A 20,419-nucleotide genomic window follows, 5' to 3' on the forward strand; every position below is an offset into this window, starting at 1 on the left:
TTCAGCTTCTTTCCTAAGATGTTGCACAATTTTCAAAGACAGAACCACTGTACAGAGAATGCAGAAGTTGGGGCATGGGGCTGGGTTTCCAACACATACAGAACAGAGACCTGTAGCCAAGCATCTGAGGTCTGCGCCTGGACCAAGACGAGCAGAGAACTTTCTATTTAAAGTAACAGGCCTACAATTTTAACAATGTTCTCTTAGCATGCCCCATTTTTTTTGTTGTAAAGCATGCACTGTAGTTCTGAAAATAGCTGGAAAACACACAAACCAGAAAACAGCGATCCAACCTTGAAGCGACATCCCCCTGTACACACATGCACACGCTACTTTTCCCACGATAGAGAACACATGATTTCCTTAATTAATCCACAACGGATTTTCTATGCTTAAAAAACAAAACAAAGAAAAACATTGTTAACAATGAAGACCTACGAGATAAACAAAAAATTATGTCACATACCATACACATTCCAACAAACACACACAGATGCAATTCTCAAAGCTGATCTGAAACCATTTGTGTTGGTGGTGATATAACAAAGCACCCAGGAGACATGAGGCGTATTATGAGGGTCCTCTACATAGCTGGCTTGAAAACCACCCTGTTAGGAGCCTTTGTGCTTATACAGGCCTGGCATTGAGACCTTTCAGCTTCTTTGACCTTTCAACTTCACAGGTGAAAAAGCACAACTAAGTAGCTAAACCAGATATCTTTGCGTCACAAGAGTATCAAGTGATTGTCATAATAGGGTTAAATTCAGTAACTTCAATACATTCTCTGTAGTTTGGAACCAAGTCATCTCTTGGGGAGGGGGGGGGGGGGGGGGTTGTAATGTGCATCACTACGAAGCAAAGAAAAAAGGAAAACAGACAAATGCCAGGCCATTTTTACCAGACAATATAAAAAATGAAAGCAGGTACAATCTTAAACCAGGTTTCATAACCTTTGGGAAATAAAGAAAAAATACAATGGATCATGGAACTTACATTTCAGTGGAACTATCATTTCCAATTTCAGTTCAAAAACATGTTGTATTTCAAAATACCATCACTCAATCGGTATTCTCAAATACAAAAAATCATTAATGCCACATCTAAAACATGGGATGTGCAAAATGTTTCACCATACAAAATGTTGTATTGATACAAGACAATGCATACTTAGACTTATGCACAAATAAATCAACAGGCGATCAATATTCAATACAATTTATCAAGAGAAATACTGATTAGAAAATGTAAATGCCATGATGGGATATTAACAGTAAAATAACTCTTATTAGAAGCTATATTTGCGTTGCCAACTACCATTTTCCTTCTTGTGTAATCAAACTACGCTCAAATCCCACAACAAACATCACAACCTACCCTATTAAATAAAAGTATACAAAAATCAACTTGACCTTAAAACTCACAATAGCTCAGGTTTCACATATTTTTGTTTTGTCGCAACATCAGGGTACAATGTTGCATGTCATAAAAAGACTGAACTGTGAAGTGGAGGTCTGTGTTTGGGATGGTTTCTGTGTCACTTATGTTTGTTAACTTTTCTTTCCCCTGCTCTATTGACAAACGTATTATTATTATTATTGCTGGTCTTGTGTGCACAGCACTCTCACCTGACCGACCCAGCTGTTGAGGAGTGTCACCCCCCCCGCGTACCTCATGACTTCTGCAAGGTCAACAAACCTTGTAGCAAAACCTCTTCAACCCAAGTTTTGTGAATAAACCCAGAAGACCTCTACAAAGCATTAGTGCGAGGAAAGGGAACTTTTCAAAAGGGGTACAGGAAAAATGCAGAGAGAAGATGCTCGTCCAAAAACGTTTGTCCTATAACGACGCAAAGCAAAATGTCACATAAGCTGGTGTGGATCCTTCTTCCCTCATCTCTATTTACCAGGCACAGACCTGAGGAAGTATTTACAGCTGGGAACCTTGTACATTAGGCTAAAACTCAAACAAGGAATCAAACTGAGTCCAATTTAAACTAGAACATGAAGCATAGCTTCACAACCTGGTATAGTGTTAAATGTTCTCTGTGCAGAAGCAATCCTCCCTGCCCCTCACTCCTCCTGGTTGTCTTCCAGTCCGTAGAGAACCAGTCTGCTCCACCCTGCAGGTTCAGACAACCAGTCTTCCAGGTCACCTGTAGCTGGTGAGTGTCAGGAAACACAACAAAGCCTCCTTCAGTCCAGCCGTAAAAAAGACAGAGAACCAGTTTGTCGAGAGCAGTAGACTGGTCCATCTCCAGCCGCAGTCAAAAGTCGAACCACCCCCTCCTAGTCCCTCGTCTACCCCCTCCTAGTCCCTCGTCCATCCCCTCCTAGTCCCTCGTCCACCCCTCCCCTAGATAAAAGGACTCTTCTGCCCTGCAGCTGCATGGCGGGCCGGTCTGTCACCTCTCCGTCTGTCCAGCCCCACCCTCCCCCGCTCCTATACCACAGTGCTGAGGGAGGAGAGGCTGCTGCAGTCTGCAGGCCTGCAGTCAGGGGCGTGTCCATCGGTGGGTGTGTCCGGACCCACCAGGAGGGTGCTGCTGTCGATGGAGTCCTCCCGCACCTGGGAGGACGGCGCCGGGGACGCCTCGGGGACGGAGGGGTCGGGGACGTTTGTTTGGAGGACTTCCCCCATGGTGTTCATCTGGCCGGGCACCATGGGAACCACGGTACGGCCTGGGGGACAGACAACAACACTGAGGAGGCGGAGCCAATGAGGAGGTTATGTTCTGTGGGTGGGGGGGTTAATGTAATGAGGGGGAGGATACTAGGAGATGTTTCAACGTGAGACGGAGAAACCTAGCTGTATTATACCCTGAGGAGGCGGAGTCTGGGAGGGGTTATGGCCTGAGAGGGAGGGGCCTAAGAGGGATTATGCCAGAAAGGGAGGAGCCTGAGAGGGTTTCCACAAAAAGTTTCATGTAAAATATTAGTTTTGTACATTTGTTTTGTAGGACTGTTGCTCATTCTTTGTCCAAGTAAACTTTATTTGTATAGCACTTTTGATAATTGTGTAACAAAGTGTTTTGCAATAATCAAATGAACTAAAAGCCAACTGGGTAAAGTGAAGAGTGGTCTTACCCAAGTCCACATAGAGGATACGATCTGGGTTGATGGACGCTTCGTAGGGGGGCGGGGGGTCGTCCGGGTGTTGGATGTCGGGGTATTTGTAGGCTGCGTAGGGTGGGGGAGGCTCCTGGAAGTGAAAGGCCCCTCCTTCCCCATCGTCTGAGAGGTGCAGAGGGGTCAGGCCTGTGCCGAAGGCATCAGGACCGTAGTCAAACCCTGGGACTCTCCTGCCCAGGTTGAAATGATGCACTGTGGAGGAAGAGGGAGGCAGAGATGAGAAACTACAGCTAGAAGAGATGAGAAACTACAGCTAGAAACTTCAGCTATTCGCATAGCAATATCAAGTAAGACATCGCCATAAGAGGTACCATCATAAGAGATCACCACATGACAAGATATCCTGATCTGACAGGCCGAGGCAGAGCAGAGTGGATTTCCCAATAGATCTTCTCAAGTAATCAAATGACAATGCAATTCTTTTAACTCTTGTTATAAAGAGGCCCAAGGGTCAACACTGACATCCAACAGAACACCTTCCGAGGTGACCCCAGCCCCCCCCCCCCCCCCCCCCCCCCCTTCTCAGTCTACAGCGTTCAGGAGGGAGGGTGCACTCACGGTTCCCTCCGATCAGCGTCTCAATGCGTTCCCGGCGGCGCTGCCGCAGCCTGTGTACCATGAAGAGCAGGAGGGAGAGGATGAGGAAGGACGAGATGCAGCTGACTATGAGACGCATCCCACTGGCCATGGAGTCAAACAGACTGCTCCCATCTGCAGGGGGGAGGGAGGAAGGGAGAGAGGGGGGAGAGGAGAGGGGAGAGAGGGGGAGAGCGAGAGATGGCAGAGGGAGGAAAGAGAGAAAGGGAGAGGGAGGATACAGTGAGAAGGGAGGGAAAGGGGAGACAGGGGAAGGAAAAACAAACAAACACTAAGTACAACCATGGCAACATCCCAAGAGTAAATTCACACGGCATCCACCGTCCTCCATGAACCCTCCCGAGCCAGCTCCCTGTATGTGAGCCGTCAGGCCATACCTGGGTCCAGGCAGGTGAACTTGCAGCACTCCTTGGGGTCCTTGCGGAAGTGCTGACAGCCCTGTGGCCTCTCGCACAGCGCGGCCACGCACATCTCCGGCTCACCGTCGTGACACGTGCAGCTGAGGCAGGGGTCGTCCCCCTTAGGGGTGAAATAGTAGCCCTCGTTCACCACGTTGTCCTTGATGTCCACGCACGTCTGCCCTGCGTGGGTGCACGTCGGAGACGAGCACACGTGAAAGGAAGAAGTAACTCAGTATCAAATGTCACACTGGTGGCTGGTTTTTAATTTGCATTCAGACAAGACTGATTTCCCTAGTCCGTGAGTCTAGACTGGGGCTACATTTGTCACAGCTAGCTAGCTATGAGGATGCATTAGTCAGTGTTAGATAGCTAAGGGCCTGTATTTGTCAGAGACAGCTAGCTATGGCTCTACATTTGTTAAAGCTAGCAATCTATGGGGATGCATTTGACAGGGCTTGCCAGCTAGCTTGCTCTGGGGATGAATGTGTCTGAGAGGTGTGAGAGGGTGAGCACGTACTCCTTTTGCAGAGGAAGGGGAACTTCTTGTAGCAGTTCTCAGCGTGCCAGCTATGCAAGCCCCGCTCGTTCATGTTCTTGATCTGGAAGCGCTGAAGCTGGGCACAGAACACGTTGTCCTGAGTGGGGGACGCGTCCTCGAAGTTGGCCAGGCCCTCCGGAGGCAAGAACACTTGCATGGAGCCTGAGCAGGGGGCCAAAAGGAAACACAGCCATGAGCTTCACAACTAATGCAGATGCAGACACTGATAACAGGGGGCTAACAGGGGGTGAAGAGTTTCAACTCTTCAACACATACGATCACTATATAGATATTATCTATATAGATATATATATATATACACATTGAGTGGCCCCAGCAGCATACAATGACATATGTGATTAGAACCGGAGTCAGGTGGCTGAGCGGTGAGGGAGTCGGGCTAGTAATCTGAAGGTTGCCAGTTCGATTCCCGGCCGTGCAAAATGACGTTGTGTCCTTGGGCAAGGCACTTTACCCTACTTGCCGCGGGGGGGGGGGGGGGGGGGGGGGGGGGGGGGGATGTCCCTGTACTTACTGTAAGTCGCTCTGGATAAGAGCGTCTGCTAAATGACTAAATGTAAATGTAACCTAACGAATAGATGAAGACAAATCAAGTTCGCACCCACCTTTATATGCCACCTCCCATTTGCCCTCCAGAGAATGGTTCCGATTGGTGATTACGTACTGATAGCCCACCCAGAACCTGAACCACAAAGATAAAAAGTAAATAAGATTAAAACAGAACACACAAACATCTGGTGAGTCCAAACAGAGCTGCAGATGTAACCGAGTTGAATGGGTTTGAGTTTGAACCCCGGTATGGGCAAGAGAGGGAGGAAAAGATGCTCATGAGCAAAGCCATAAAACCTGTGACTCAGACAAAGCGGACGGGGCACTCACTTGCACTGGTCCCTTCGTTCGCACACGTTCTCGTCAAAGTCCACCTCGATCTTGAGGATGAACTGAAGTTCCTCGTTGGTGACGAAGGTAGCCAGCGAGCCGTTGACTTTATGGCAGGTGTCCACTGCCTGCCAGTAGTTCTCATTCTTCAGGTAGACCTTGTAGCAGCTTGCGGTCTTCTCATAGTGGTGCCAGCCACTCGGGCATTTCTCTGTGGAGCAAAAACAAGAGTTAAGTCTAGCTCAGATGTAGAGAACTTGACTGTAGATCAAGATGTTGCAGGTTCAAATACTCCCCTTTGTGTATCTTTGGATTATAGCGTCCGCTTTATGAAGATAGATTTCGAATGAAAGAACTAACAAAAAAGCACTCAAGAATACATTTTATCTTGTTTATCCACATGTGTAAGTGCTTGAAAAAAAACACCAGCTGCCGTTCTGATTGGACGGCATGTCTTATTATAGGTAAATGTGGTTTTACAGCTGGATGTCTCATAAAAGGAAGGGGCGTCTTACTGTTGAAGCGTACAGGCTGGGCCACACCAATGACATCTTCCACTTGGTCGAAGCCGTTTCCAAAACGGAATCTCTCCTCCTTTATGGCTGTCAGGGGAGACAGGGAAGGAAAGGGAGAGAGAAAGGAAAAAAGAAAAGTGAGTGTGGGGGGATGGGGGTGATGGTGGAGAGAAAAATAATAAGTCTGGAGGGGTTGTGTGAATAAGAGCCAGACAGAGTACTCCATTTGCTGAATAGAGCTTCAAAAAGAACTTAAGTTAACAGCATGCGATGAGAAATGAAAGCCAATCATGTCCCGCCCTGTGTTTGGGTGGCCGGCTTAGGGGCGAGGGCTGAGGCCACGCACGAAAGGTCAGGTAATTTGTGTTACTCACGGGGACAGTCCACCTCGTCACTCTTGTCCTCGCAGGCCGTCCAGCCGTCACACTGCCAAGCCATGGGGATACACTGCATCTTCCCACTCCGGCAGGCAAACTGGCCAGGGCTGCAGCGGAGCTCTGGAACACACACACACACACACACAGAGAGGCAGGTGAGACGTCTCGCACGCCCAACAGCCTGTCAAACAGACACACAGCAGTACGAATCTGTCCGTCGGTCTATCGATCCATCTATTTGTCCCTGTCCTTCCATCTATCCGTATGTCTATTTGTCCGTTCATTCATCTGTTTATCAGTCTGTCTACGTTTCCTGTCTATCTAGCTATACTGTTATCTAGCATTTCTGCTCCCCGATAGAAAAAGCCTTAGTTTACAGTTTACTTTACCAGCAAGTTACATGACAGAGATGCAGTGATTGTGTATCTAAATAATATATGATGATAACTGGCTAATAGGCTTGTAAAACAGTGCAGTAATAATGCTGTAATAAGTCAAGTCATTTTGATATTGTATTTTAAAATCTTTATCACACACAGAAAAAAAGAACATCCAGAATAGTAAGTTCTCTGATCCATGCAGGAGCTTTAAAAAGACCCGGACTCCAGAACAGTAAAACCCAAAATTTTACTCCAGCACAAGGCCAAGACCAGAACCTTCAGCCTGGCATTCTCATGTCGTCCTTGACGACATACAGTAACACAAGAGCAGTGCTAAGTGGGTCAGAGTCTCTATGCCATGTGTGATTAACATGAGCCCGGCCACAGGGATGGGATCACGCTCAGGGCTTTCACCTGCAGAGTGAGCGGGGCGGAGCTAGCAGAGGCGACCCTTCACATTCTCGCCTAAAAAAGTGGTCAAGGCCCAGAGGCATCAGAAGTGCCTGATTGAGGCTACCCTAAATATCACTGGAGAGGTTGTTCTCACACGAAGACTAACCCACGAGCAGACTTCTAACATCAAAGGCTCGTTGTACGGCTTACCTGACGATAATCTTGTTGCCAGAGCTAACCATGGACCTGAAACAAAATCGAAATAAATTTGAAAAGAAAAAGCAAGATGAAGTCATCTCAGCATGGCCCATTCCCTCTGTGAATGCCATGCTTGGGGTAACCCTAACCCTAATGGAAACATATGGTATGATGTTGACGTCTGTGATTTACACTCTGACAGTACCGTATACTTTAAAACAGGAAGGGATTTTGACTCCCAAGTGTTACAGAAGGGGGACCCTCCTCCTTGTGTAGAAGCTTCCCTCTGTTCACCAGTGGATAATGGTGCCTGGAGAATGAGTCTAGCTTGGGGGAGAGCCATCTGTCCAAGCAATGCAGCTGGTTGACTTAAACCAAATGGGGCTAGGACCACCCACTATTGTAGGTGCTTCTAAATGTAAAATCTATTCTATTTGGGTCTCCTATTTATGTTTGTCAACAGATGGCCTCTGGGAATGTTGACAGTAATTTATCAATACCGATAGACTTGTGAGCTTGTTGACATAATTGAAGGGTATGTCAACATTCCCGTTAATATACACACCATATTGTATATCAGCTGAATTTGCTTTTGTTGATAAGACCTGAGAAGATAGAACCTGATCTTTAACCTGTTGGTTTAGGACGAACATCCAATAGCAAAATGGCAGGTCTGCATCTAAGAATTTTTACCTTAGACGCCAGTGAAATGCCATCAAGTCTGACCCCTAATAGCTTGGGACTACTTGTCTAACTAAAGACGTTAAATCCCGCTTGGACATTAGAGCACCTGTTCAAACAAACAGCATTAATCTCTCGTACACGAACAGTGAAACAAGCACTTAGGTAAATTGTCTGGGTCCAAGAAATCTCTCCCACAACAAGTTAAAATTAGAATTGCCTTCTTGGCCTGATTGTTATTGTTGACTGACAGGCTAACTGGAGATTTCTAGTATTAGGATTCCACACAGGGTTGACGGGGATAGCAATTATGCAAAAGCTCAAATCCGTTCACTGCACTGTTATAGGTACCTAGTGCAGCCGTATAGCAAAATGATGAATACACTGACTGTCACTCATAATATGATGCCATAAAAAAAACTGGCAATGCATGCATACTTCCTTGTGCTAAATACACAAAGCTAAGTGTAATAGCCCGCGCATAGACAAGAATTACCAGCGGACGAAAAAAATGTGTACCGTGGATGCAGATGCCGAGAAGAGACAACAGAGCTAAGAAGCAGGCCTTGCAAACGCAGCTAGCATAGCTAATGGCTATGTAACTATTTAAACATATTTACATGCAATTGCATAATGACAATATTACCTGTCCGTGGTGGATCTGTTACAGTGAGGACGAAGAGGAGAGAGAGAATGACGAAACTACTGCTGTCCGCCTTTGGCAACATTTATCCTCCATTCATAATAACTCTCTACTCAGAAATAATTATACCCAAGGTTTGAACCAGAGTTGGCTTTCAACCCTAGCGGCGCTAAAAATAGTATCTAACCACTCACATTCATTACTGTAAGAGCGTTGGAAACACTCAACCAAATGACGTAATTAATGTAATCATCAGACACCAAACTCCATTCTTAATATTGACTCTATCCCCAGTCTTGTGGTTCGGCCTGTCCCCTAGTTCCACAGCGGATCTGAAACAAGATGGCTTCGTCCTCCCAGCTAAACCACAACAATCCCAAACACGCAACATAGCCTATGAACGGAGGGTTCGGGGGCGGGGTTTGTGCAAGGATACATTTTGGCAAGATTCGCTCTCATACAGTTAATATCATGCAGTCACAAACATGGGCCCGAATAAAAGTTATAGGACATTCGTAGAAGAAGATCGCCCGCATTTATTCATTATTTTCCTTTTTTTGTTTTGAAAAACTATGAACAGCAATAATAATAGGCTAATATTGATCTGAAAATAATAACCTGTGAATTAACTTGTAACTTGTAAAAAACTTGCATTTTTACATTGCATTGAGTAAGCTAATTCTAAAAGCATTGTAAGCAGGCCAAGTCTAATGGGATATATACATGTATATTATGCGCAGAACTTAATAAATAAAGACATGGGATGTCTGGTCAAAATATGGTAATCAAAATAACTAACTTTTAGAAACAAATAGGCTATGACACTATAGCCTACTACAATTGGATGACACTATTTCGCTTAAGGTAAACGTGTGTAATGGTGTGGTATCCATTCACTATGAGCATGATAATGCAATGGTAAAATAAAACGCCTTAGGTCAAAATTGATACATGCCTGCTATTTAATATGTGTTTCACTGTGACGCAATAAATATGTAAGAGAAAGCTCACGTCGTAATATGTCATAAATTACCATTAAGTGTAGAATGAACATTTGCTTGATCAACTTGCAACCTGCCAAGTTTGACATGGGGTCAAGCACAATGGTGAAGTAGAATCAATTGTCAACACAATTATTAATTCACAATGGACGATTCCTGGGTCCTGAGGAAAAGAGGATATACATTGGGCATCAGTCTGGGTGAGGGGTCATATGCAAAAGTCAAATCGGCTTATTCTGAGCGTTTGAAGACGAATGTTGCCATCAAAATTATCAACAAAAAGAAGGCTCCGTCTGATTTCTTGGCGAAATTCTTACCTCGGGAACTAGAGATCCTTGCGTCTCTGGACCACTGCAACATTGTCAAAACCTTCGAGATCTTTGATACTTGCCATGGGAAAGTGTACATGATTATGGAGCTTGGTGTGCAGGGGGACCTGTTGGAGTTAATCAAATTTAGAGGCAGTCTACCTGAAGATTTCTGCAAGAAACTATTCCGACAGCTGTCACAGGCGATCAAGTTCCTGCACGACCTAGATGTTGTCCACAGAGACCTGAAATGTGAAAACCTACTGTTGGACAAGAACTTCAACCTCAAAGTTTCTGACTTTGGTTTCAGCAGGAGGCTCGGTTACGACGGGGATGGACGAATGGTTCTGAGCGAAACTTTTTGCGGCTCTGCAGCATACGCTGCCCCGGAGGTACTAGAGGGAACCCCATACAACCCCAAGGTCTGTGACGTCTGGAGTATGGGAGTCGTTCTGTTCGTCATGGTCTGTGGGTCTATGCCCTTCGACGACTCTAACATGAAGAAGATGTTGAGGATTCAGAAGGAGCACCGCGTTGTAGTACCACGCAGCCAAACCGTCCCGGCAGAGTGCATAGACCTAATATCTCGGTTGCTTAACCCGGACGTGGCCAGGCGAATAGAGATCAATGACATCATTGAGCACCAATGGTTGCAGGACAAATGCAAAGCACAAGGAAGTAAGAAACCATCGGATTTACCCTCTACATCTAAAGGAGCCGTTTAGGCAGGTACGATACCTCAGCGGCTTCATGATGCAAAAATGACGACTAGGTCTAAACGTAAAATAAAGAAATTACATCTTTGTGAACATCGAGGACCAACATCTTGACAATGTTCTGTTCAAACTGGAAACTGGTTCAGGTGTTTGGATAGAGGGGTATAACTTGGCAACATTTAAAGACCATTTTAATGGAAAATGCATAGAACAATGAGAAAACCAATTTGATTAAGGGCTGTATTTACAAAACTAAATATTGTGCGAAATCCTCATCATAGTCGAAGGTTCTTACCAAATCAGTATATATACAGTTAAGGGATATTTCAAATCTTTACACTGAGAACTTACACATGATTTAAAATGTGAATAATTGAACAATGACCTTTAAACATATTCCTAATATGGGATCTTGGGACATTGCTTCAAATAAGTCCTTTTAGTGACAGTTTAACCCTAGAAGAAGTCTGAGGCTTTCCTTCTCTTTGGGAGCTGCAGCAGGTCGTCTGTGATGGAGGCGGGGTCCTGAGAGGCAGGGGTCCTTGCCTTGCCCGGTGTTGGAGTTCCAGAGGGGGTGGAGGGGTCACCCAGGGGGGTCTTGCAGCCTGTGCTGCTGTGGGAGGGTGATGGGGTGTAGCTTGCCCGGAGAGCTTTATCTGTGTATTTGCTTGAGGTCCGGTTTACCAGCCGCTGCAGGGCAGGGGTCAGAGCTGGGCTCAGACCTTTAGGTGTGAGACTGGGAGACAAAGTTGTGGTTGTTAGGTAACACTACAGCATATAACTACATATTTTCTCGAACAAAAGCTTAATTTTACAATGGCTAAAGGCCTTGTTGTGATGGTCATTTGAAAACATATCCAGATATATTTCCTACCTGGCCAGGTTCTCTGTGACCTTTCGTAACGCTTCCTGCTTCTTCGCTCTGTTTTTGGCCGCTGCCTCGTTCGCCATTTTCAAACCCAATCTCTCTCTTCTTCCTGGTTCAGGAATCTGTGTGCCCCCCAAAAAAGTTGCATCATGTTAAATCGTAGTTCCATTACATGTGAGCAACAGCAATAAAGAAAAGAAAGCGTAGGCAAGTAGGCCCACCTTGAAGCATGGCCCGTGGTTTCTCTCTGTAAACGGAGTGTCAGACCCGTCCAGGCGGAAGGGGGTGCTCTCGATCTCACCCCAGGTCATCAGAGGGGAGTCTGCTACACCTGAGTGCACCACACCAGATCATATTATTTTTTATTATATATTAGACACAGAGTGATAGATACACACAAATTACACTCATATTGGGTTATTATCAAGATGCAGATGAACACAAGTCAAGGCCAGCAGCCTGACATTCTTCGCTAGGAAATTAGGTGCTATACTGAGCTAAACAGGGAGTCAGGTGGCTGAGCGGTGAGGGAATCGGGCTAGTAATCCGAAGATTGCCAGTTCGATTCCCGGTCATGCCAACTGACGTTGTGTCCTTGGGCAAGGCACTTCAGCCTACTTGCCTCGGGGGAATGTCCCTGTACTTACTGTAAGTCGCTCTGGATAAGAGCGTCTGCTAAATGACTAAATGTAAACAACATGGATCCTCACCTGGTCCAGGGGAGGGAGAGCCTTCGTAGCCATACCCGTTCACCGTAGGGCCCTCGTGGGGGATGAGTTCTTTGCCATCCGGACCGACTTTACCCTGTTTGAACTGGAGAAGACATTTTTGGAAATGAGATACGTTTGACTTTAACCAGTTCAGCTGGCTTCTTTGAAAAACAGTAGTATAAATAATTACAATTAAACCATTAAAAACTAATCTTACCTGTGCATTGAGAGCGGCAGCCTGCTGAATCTGACACTTGTTGAGAGCTTTGCTGAAGGGGTCTCCAATGAAGCGCGTGTTCTTGTGCATTACTTCCCTCGGCTTCTTAAAGAGGTTGTCATCTTTAACACCTGATTAAGTAGATCATACACGTCAAAACTCACGAGTAGATTTCTGAAACCATCTTAATGCAACTTCTGTTTAATCCCATGTCTTTATTAATCTCTTATGTGTATATTTCAGTTGTGAGTTTGGCCTCGCCACACTTCTATCCAGCGATATATGACATTGAATAAATACTTATACACACACAGATATATATATATATATTTATCCGACGGGGAGAATCTCTTTGCTGTAAAATAAATCCTACTAACTCAGAAGTACTCACCCTCTGGGTAGTACATGAGAGCATTCTTGGCTTTGTATTCCCAGGTTTCCAGTCCAGCTTTAACACACTCCAAGGCCTGCTTCTCCGACGAGGGCAACGCCAGGTTCTCTTCACGCCTCTACATGCAGGAAGAATCAAGACATGGAGTCAGGTGGCTGAGCGGTTAGGGAAGCGGGCTAGTAATTTGAAGGTTGCCAGTTCGATTCCCGGCTGTGCAAAAATGACGTTGTGTCCTTGGGCAAGGCACTTTACCCTACTTGCCTTGGGGAGAATCTCCCTGTACTTACTGTAAGTCGCTCTGGATAAGAGCTTCTGCTAAATGACTAAATGTAAGACATGTCTACAAGATTAATCCACATACCGGAGGTGAATTATTTAAACCCAATCCTCAATATGAATACAGCCCGCTTGTACCACCTTTGGTAGCTAAAATTGAGTTTATGAGGGCTGTTGGGTTGTGTTTGAGATTCAGAGGACGTTACAAACCCTAGTCAAGCATGGGTGGAACCAGTGAGGTAAGTATACTGACACTTGTTACACTTGCAACAAGCTTTTCCAAGTGTTCTCTCACTGAAATTGAGATTATCCCAAGCAAGACACAGACAAAAAAACTGTAAAATAACCTACCTGTTTGTATTCAGCTTCAGCCTCATACAACCACGAGTGTCTCGCTTTCTCCTTGTCATCCGCAAGCTCCATGATCTGCTCGAACGATGCATTATCCTCGCTGGTGTTCTTGGCCAGGAAACGATCTAGGCAGGGAAGCTCCTTCTCCTCGCCTTCCTCCTTGTTCACTTCCATTCAAGAAAGCATACAAAGAAACGTTTCTTAAATCAAATCATACTACATATTAAGTTTACAATCGAAGGTTATATAATTCCACTGTAATTTGAGGGTAGACTCTTACCCCCATCTCCTCCTTTCGTTCCAGTCCTGTGTTTTGCAGATGGAGTTGCTGGTCGAATTTCTGGTGTCTCAAAGCTTGAGGGAGTAACGTCTGAAAAAGCAAGTTGTCTATCAGTTTTCTGGGACGGGGGGAAATGTAATGTTTAGCAAGCTAGTTTGGTTAACAGTCACTTGTAATAAGTAAACGTACAAGGCGCAGTGGAACGGGGTGTAGATTTGGCCATAGATGAACCATATCGGATGGATATTTCTCTCATCTTCTCGAGATCCCCGCATTCCTCCGCTTCAAGGTAGTCCTTTTGGGCTTGCAGTTTTGTCACGTCGGGGAAAAAGTCTCTCTGAATGATCTTTTCAAGGCTCTGTGCAATGATATAAACACAATTAGCAAGGGAGTAGTTAGCTCGATACTCGTAGCTACGTAGGTCGGTGACACCATATTGACTATCAACAACAATTGAACATGGATACGTTGCGGTCTGGTGGCGTTAAGTTACCTCTATGTAGCCTTCTTCATCGAGAACTTTTCGGTTTGACTTATTCTCTTGTTCGTCTTCGGCTTGCTGTCGAACAGCAACTGTTGTGACTGTATTTGATATAACAAGTGGTCCCGACATTAACGTCTTTCTCACACTCCCGTCCATTGTCGCAGTTGGCTAGGTTAGCTAGGTAGCTAGCTTACTAGCTAAGACTGAGAAAGGCTAGTCTTGATCTAGAGGCCTGGCTGCTATTAATCGTATTTTTAAATCCAAACTGAATTCGGAGTTCTCGTTTGTAAATTATATATCCCGTAAACGCGTGTAAGTGTAGCTAAATGACTTGGATCAAGTTACCGATCTACAATGGTGAGATGTCGATGTTTTTCTGGAACTCCTGCGAACAACGTAGACAAGACGACGACCTGACGTCACCGGACCTTGCAGTACGTGACAAAAAAAAAAAGGATACAGACCGACTTCACGTGCTCACTTCAAACATCATCGAGGATTGGTTGGATAAAAAACTGGAGATTGACATTTAAATAGCCTACCTTATGCTTTAAACGCAGTAATCGTTGATTTTCTCCGAACAAAATCGACTAACGTGTTGACTATATATGTCAATTAACACACCATCTTTTCGAATTCTCCATTTGTGTTGATATTTGGAAATCAAGAAGACTAATTTTCTATGTATTTCACATCAAATGTAAGTCTTTTTTGACGTCTCCACTTGGCTCTTCGGTTTTTAAACCACACCTAAAAGTGAGATAAATATCGTCAGTATTGTTTAGAATGATTGTGAGAGAAAGCTACAGGGACGTTCTTTACAAACATCATTACTTTTCATAAAAATACGCATTTGTCCTAGTTTGCTTATTTTCCTAGACATCAAGGGCTGGTTGCACAAAACACATTAAAATGTTTCTTAAATAAATTAAGCTTTAAGAGTAATATTTAAGGAACGTGTGTTGTGCAACCGGCCCCTGCGTCCTCTCTCGTGGGAAAACATCTACTAACGTGCCTGTTGCAAAATCCTCACCTCCACTCTCTCCTCGCGTAAATGAGTGCCCAAAGCTAGTTTTTCTCTTGCGTTGACATCTGGGTATTGGTTCTGAAGAAACAGCTCCTCCAGCGCATCCAATTGGTCCTCGGTGAATATGGTGCGGTGACGACGGGTCCGTCTCTGAATCTGACCGAAAGAATGCTCATCTCTGGAATTGTCTTCCATTCTGCCCGCGTCCGAAAACATTCTTCTGGACAACGCATACTGGCATGCTAAATTGAAGAAAAAATACCAAAGGTAGCCTATATGTCAAACTAAGAAAACTGGGTCAAACTAATATGCCAATCACACATTCAGTCTTACATGCAATCATTGTAAACAATAATTGTTTGAGTTTTAGGCTATAACTACATTTTCTGATCTTACTTTCAGGTAGAAAGTCAGGTTGAAACACCTCTCCACAGTGAGAACAGTAGCAGCAGTAGAGGCAACTATGACGACCAGCTTCCTGGCTTCCGGACGCAGCGCTATCACATTTGTCCGCCTCTCCACCTGGTCCTGTGTTGGAGAGGGTCACACCTGAATGTTCGTCGCCACTGTTTGGAAACGTGTTTAGAATGTTCTCAATGGTGAATGGAACCTTGTGTCTTTCCATCTTTGCCGATCAACCTTCAACTTTAAAAGTAAGCTATCTGATAAAAAAACATTCCAACGGTTTTCAGGATGGATGGACTTTTCTGTCCCTTTTCCTCTGTGCACATCACTATACTGAGTCTCTGGCTCCTATTTTATAAGTGAAATTAGCAGGAAAAAAGATCCACATCGTAATCCCCCATATATGGACCAGACACATAAAATGGCAGAAACTTAATTCTCAGCTAATCTGGGCAGTTTTGTGAGAGGGTTAGGAAGGATGGAGGGATTCGGCTAATCTTTCGTTGTTGCTTTCTCAAAAAGAAATCAGATTTCACTGCATTAAATGAGGGGTAGAGAGCTTCTAAGATCCTCATTGTTGTGGTTTTAGAGGAAAGGGGATTGCTTGGCATTAGAAACCTGGGCTTAAAGATGAACCCTTTGGTGTGACCAAGGACCTATTCGGTTTTCTTGAGGATTAGCCCCTAAAGGCGTTTCTTCACAGGACATAACTGTTCAAGTCAGGTTATATGCCAACAGAATAAGTTTCTTACTATTTGACAAAATCTGAAACCATGAAGGACCTCACAATACAAATAGGCTGAAGGCTACTGCACATACCGTCTGACATACATCATTTATACAGTACGGAATGACAGCTGCAATGTATTTGAATCTAAACATCAGAATGTAGAAGTGATAGCATGGTGCTCGTCCTAAGGTGCAGTTGCTTTTATTCATCAAGTGCAGTCATTCAGACAGATGTTACTGACATTGTATAATGTCGAGGTGAAGCTATTATGTATTTATTCCTGGTCAAATCCTTGGATTTCATACAAGGCACTACACTTTTTTTATCAAAGAATTAATGGATTTTCAAAATCTGTCTTAAGCTTTCGAGATAAGAGCTTTCCAAAAAAAGAATAAACAGCCCTCATCCCTTTCAGTGGGATTTAATAGCTTACAGATTGTTGACGTATCTTCTTTTTTTTTTGCTGTTAAGATAGCTATCTTTGGTCTTTGTGCTTCTCAGTAAAAGGTAGGCCTATTGTATACCATTCAGACTGGTCCCATGTGCAAGATTCATTACTGGGGATTAGTATGGAAGAGAGTAGGATTGTTGCAATGAAGTAACCTACTGCAATTTAATGGTTTAGAACTTTCATTTAATTTGGATGATTTGAAAAGCATATAATTTAACTTTCACTAAATCACCAAATATTATTACATACTATATGCTACTATGTTGTAGTATCTCCCATTATTTAAATAAAAATGCTTAACCTATACAAAACCTGAGCATTCATATCTGCTCAACTAGGCCTTATTAATGGCACAGCTAAAAGTATTACATTGTCTACAACTGACATAGGCCTATTGAATTATTGAATATAAGGACAACACTCTTCCTTAAGTACAGAAGGCGTCGAAATTCCAATATAGCCAACTAACTTTCCACATTACAATGTAAAAAGCGCTCCAGGACCACAACCCACATTCCCTATCCACTCCCAGATTGTATGCACAGCCCATGGTCCTCCCAATTGGTTACCAGTTTACAGGACTCAATCAGCATCAATAAAAGCTGTAAAACTATACAATATCTATGTTGTTTAAGCAGGGACATTAAGTCATTTTGAACATTTTAGACTTAAGCCATGTAAATGTTTACAATGATACATGTGAAAAATTAAAATGGAATCCGCGGTTCTACTGAACGTTTGTGAAGACTGCACAACGTCATACAAAAGCGAGATAGAGTGCTGCACGAGACAGCGGAGGAATAGCTCTCACAGTAGAAATGCTCAGGTCAACTTTCTCCTGTAAAGTCAACTACTGTGCTCCCATACGTGGAATGTCTTTTTGGACAGCATTTATGTTGCTATTTACCGCACTCTCTGGGGCATCAAGTTTTCAAGGTAAAAAAGAAAAGAAAAAATATGACATATTAAACAACTTTGTGTATTGTGTTAACGTGAGATGACAACGCTGGTTTTGTTGTTTTTAAACATCAGTACGTAAATTAGGCCTGATAAGTGCGTCTATCATTAGAATGTCCCCCTTTAAACGGGGTACAAAATAGAGGCGAGCAGCAGTTATCCGTTACCGGCCAGAGGTGCATCAACTGGCTGCACGCGTCCAGCAGACTAAATTCATCGATATATCCAGACACTGAATCAGGTAAATATTTAGTGTATCACATGTGCAAGAAAGATATATATCTATATATACAGGCTAATATATTTTATTTTTATGATTTGCTGAATTTAGTGCCTAATGTGTTGCCTGCATTCAGCTGTTTATTATTTTAATGCTCACCACATGCAAGCAGGGTTGCCAATTTGTCGCTTTTTTCTGTATAAATCTGTGGTGAATCACTGGAATGTACAGGGGAGGTGTGAACTCTAGAGATGAGTTCTGTTTCTCTGTACACTGCTTAATGTCAACAAAGGGCCTTGTGAGCCAATCCCGCTTTGGAATATATATACTGTATATATTTATTTTTTACAAATAAAGAAGAATGTAATGTATTGAAAATATTAAAGTTACGTAAAAACACTTAAATATTATATTATTCATCTATATTTCGATTTTCGTTTGATTTTCCTTAACTCCAGGAGTTTGGAATCACAGTTATTGCCGCAACCCAGATGATTCAGAGATCCTGTGGTGCTATGTCCTGACCCAAGATGGAAGTGTACAGAAGCAACATTGTCACAGAGACAAATGCACAGGTTGGTTACGCCCATACTAATCTGAGGGGCTGGATTATGGTGAAGTTTTCAACCTGTGGCTGTCTTGTTTACATCCCTCAGTATACATTTTACAAATTACAAAACAGTAGTAATGACCTCATTGAGAACACACAGATACGGTCCAGAGTCCAGCCAATCCAGACACAGGGATCAGCAGGCCGGTTCGCCAGGGACCAAAGAAGAAGAGGGACTTGGGAGTGCTGGGTAGGCTATCATAGACATGTATATATGTCTATGTAGGCTATATCCTGTTTTTATTTACGTTATTCCAAATATTCCACAGTTCCAGTGTTCTAATGTTCCAGTGTTTCAATGGTTCCTTGTTTGTGAGGTATCAGGATAAAGTACACATTGAAGTCCACTCACCTTACAAAGCGGAGCTTTCATAAAGACAACATTGCTGTCAACATTGTTGTAACTGGTCTATTTTGTCTTCCAGGTTATGTCATGGGATCCTTGCTAATGGCCATCTCACTACTGCTGGCATCTGGCATAGTAATCGGCTACTTTTATAAAAAGTCAGTGGCAGAACAAATGCTTTAGGCCTAATGTTAATCTAAGCATTCCACTTAAACAGCAAACACGGTTCCTTGACTCTGACCACATTACTGTTAGAACTAATGCACTTCTGATTGTTGACTTTTCAGCTGGACATTCTATTTGCACTACTTGTACATTGCTTTGGATCAAAGTGTCTACTAAATGAATAACATGTAAATGTGCAACCATGCATCAAGGTAAACACGCACATTTAGTCATGAAGCAGACGCTCTTATCCAGAGCGACTTCCAGTAAGTACAGGGACATTCTCCCCGAGGCAAGTAGGGTAAAGGGCCTTGCCCAAGGACACAACGTCATTTGGAACGGCTGGGAATCAAACCGGCAAGCTTCTGATTAATAGCCCGACTCCCTAACCGCTCAGCCATCTGAAACATACCTGTATCACATCCTCTACTAATAGCACTTTCTCATCAGAGCCCGGAGCCTAATAAGGGAGCAGGAGTGTGAGGCCCGTGAGAGGGAGACACAGAGAAGCAGCCTCCCTCTCTCCGCCTTCTCCAACCTTGCCTGCAACCTTCTGGACGAGAACACCGCATCTGCTCATGGCCAGGAGAGGACTGAGGCCGTGGGGGAGGAGAGGGAGGAAGACAAGGAGGGTTGTTCTGGTCACCCGACATCAGATCCATCTGAAATATAATGCTAAACAGAATAGAATAAAACGTTGTAGAAATAATTCTAATTTTATACTCTGACCTAGTCTGACTTTTTGACATGGTCTCTTCTTTGAGCCTTTTATGATAATGTGTAATCCTTCTTTGGGAAGGCTGGGAAAAACCTTTTCTCTTCCTGCATGGTTTGCCCTTCCTACTGCATCTATAATAAATGCAAGTGTATTTGCAATGGAAAATATGTCGTTTTTTTTGGTTAATTGATTACTCTGCTATTTTTTCATTTAATAAGTGCATTCTGCGGAAACCTCATAAACATCTCTGGACAGTAATAGTACATTGCATTTTTTCTTTTATAGACACTCACATTTACCCAAAATTTAACTTCTTAATGCAGTGTGACACTGTAAGTAATAGGCTACCCAAGTATGACCACTAATGTATCCACCAAATTTAGTTGTTACTGAATGTAAAAATTCCCTCAGGCTACTCAGTCATTAAACTAGATTAG

The 20,419-nt window shown here is 43.8% G+C and overlaps 5 protein-coding genes across 6 annotated transcripts; 2 read left to right on the forward strand and 3 right to left on the reverse strand.

Annotated features, from left to right (window-relative positions):
• Positions 1-2,353: 2,353 nt before the first annotated feature.
• On the reverse strand, positions 2,354-9,061 carry dgcr2 (DiGeorge syndrome critical region gene 2). 2 transcript variants are annotated; one of them, XM_067250539.1, is made up of 11 exons: positions 8,755-9,061; positions 7,440-7,475; positions 6,454-6,576; positions 6,080-6,166; positions 5,565-5,775; positions 5,291-5,367; positions 4,644-4,826; positions 4,103-4,306; positions 3,687-3,839; positions 3,084-3,320; positions 2,354-2,678 (listed from the first exon to the last, which is right to left on the reverse strand). In XM_067250539.1, exons 1-11 carry the CDS (start codon positions 8,834-8,836, stop codon positions 2,440-2,442), a joined length of 1,632 nt encoding a protein of 543 aa, XP_067106640.1. In that variant the 5' UTR covers positions 8,837-9,061; the 3' UTR covers positions 2,354-2,439. The 2 variants fall into 2 exon arrangements, with proteins under 2 accessions (XP_067106640.1, XP_067106641.1); XM_067250540.1 differs by lacking the exon at positions 7,440-7,475.
• Positions 9,062-9,897: 836 nt separating this feature from the next.
• LOC136956572 (testis-specific serine/threonine-protein kinase 1-like) lies at positions 9,898-10,785 on the forward strand. Its single transcript, XM_067250491.1, has one exon. It carries the CDS (start codon positions 9,898-9,900, stop codon positions 10,783-10,785), a length of 888 nt encoding a protein of 295 aa, XP_067106592.1.
• Positions 10,786-10,950: 165 nt separating this feature from the next.
• ess2 (ess-2 splicing factor homolog) lies at positions 10,951-14,750 on the reverse strand. Its single transcript, XM_067250484.1, has 10 exons — positions 14,363-14,750; positions 14,059-14,227; positions 13,870-13,959; positions 13,590-13,756; positions 12,963-13,080; positions 12,572-12,702; positions 12,355-12,457; positions 11,866-11,975; positions 11,651-11,766; positions 10,951-11,512 (listed from the first exon to the last, which is right to left on the reverse strand). The coding sequence occupies exons 1-10, from the start codon at positions 14,507-14,509 to the stop codon at positions 11,233-11,235; spliced, it is 1,431 nt and encodes a 476-aa protein (XP_067106585.1). The 5' UTR covers positions 14,510-14,750; the 3' UTR covers positions 10,951-11,232.
• A 275-nt stretch (positions 14,751-15,025) lies between these two features.
• Positions 15,026-16,005, reverse strand: LOC136956460 (homeobox protein goosecoid-2). Its single transcript, XM_067250353.1, has 3 exons — positions 15,777-16,005; positions 15,387-15,622; positions 15,026-15,103 (listed from the first exon to the last, which is right to left on the reverse strand). Exons 1-3 carry the CDS (start codon positions 16,003-16,005, stop codon positions 15,026-15,028), a joined length of 543 nt encoding a protein of 180 aa, XP_067106454.1.
• Positions 16,006-17,084: 1,079 nt separating this feature from the next.
• On the forward strand, positions 17,085-19,937 carry LOC136956462 (phosphoinositide-3-kinase-interacting protein 1-like). The gene is made up of 5 exons (XM_067250354.1): positions 17,085-17,094; positions 18,036-18,164; positions 18,854-18,943; positions 19,179-19,257; positions 19,715-19,937. Exons 1-5 carry the CDS (start codon positions 17,085-17,087, stop codon positions 19,935-19,937), a joined length of 531 nt encoding a protein of 176 aa, XP_067106455.1.
• The last annotated feature ends 482 nt before the right edge of the window (positions 19,938-20,419 follow it).

This window comes from Osmerus mordax, chromosome 14, assembly GCF_038355195.1.
Source record: "Osmerus mordax isolate fOsmMor3 chromosome 14, fOsmMor3.pri, whole genome shotgun sequence".
Lineage (NCBI taxonomy): Eukaryota > Metazoa > Chordata > Actinopteri > Osmeriformes > Osmeridae > Osmerus > Osmerus mordax.

Bases quoted from the DNA above. Each gene is read 5' to 3' on its own strand.
- dgcr2 (XM_067250539.1), bottom strand. From the start codon at position 8,836: ATGTTGCCAAAGGCGGACAGCAGTAGTTTCGTCATTCTCTCTCTCCTC. The intron at 7,476-8,754 runs GTAATATTGTCA...ATTTTGTTTCAG, and splicing joins AACAGATCCACCACGGACAG to GTCCATGGTTAGCTCTGGCA. The intron at 6,167-6,453 runs GTGAGTAACACA...CTCCCCTGACAG, and splicing joins TGACGAGGTGGACTGTCCCC to CCATAAAGGAGGAGAGATTC.
- LOC136956462 (XM_067250354.1), top strand. The intron at 18,165-18,853 runs GTAAATATTTAG...GAGAACACACAG, and splicing joins ATATCCAGACACTGAATCAG to ATACGGTCCAGAGTCCAGCC. The intron at 18,944-19,178 runs GTAGGCTATCAT...TTTGTCTTCCAG, and splicing joins GAGGGACTTGGGAGTGCTGG to GTTATGTCATGGGATCCTTG.
- LOC136956460 (XM_067250353.1), bottom strand. From the start codon at position 16,005: ATGGAAAGACACAAGGTTCCATTCACCATTGAGAACATTCTAAACACG. The intron at 15,623-15,776 runs GTAAGATCAGAA...TCTTCAATTTAG, and splicing joins ACCTGACTTTCTACCTGAAA to CATGCCAGTATGCGTTGTCC. The intron at 15,104-15,386 runs GTGAGGATTTTG...TCTCACTTTTAG, and splicing joins TACGCGAGGAGAGAGTGGAG to GTGTGGTTTAAAAACCGAAG.
- LOC136956572 (XM_067250491.1), top strand. From the start codon at position 9,898: ATGGACGATTCCTGGGTCCTGAGGAAAAGAGGATATACATTGGGCATC.
- ess2 (XM_067250484.1), bottom strand. From the start codon at position 14,509: ATGGACGGGAGTGTGAGAAAGACGTTAATGTCGGGACCACTTGTTATA. The intron at 13,757-13,869 runs GTAAGAGTCTAC...CTTGAATGGAAG, and splicing joins AACGAAAGGAGGAGATGGGG to TGAACAAGGAGGAAGGCGAG. The intron at 12,458-12,571 runs GTAAGATTAGTT...TGTCTTCTCCAG, and splicing joins CTGCCGCTCTCAATGCACAG to TTCAAACAGGGTAAAGTCGG.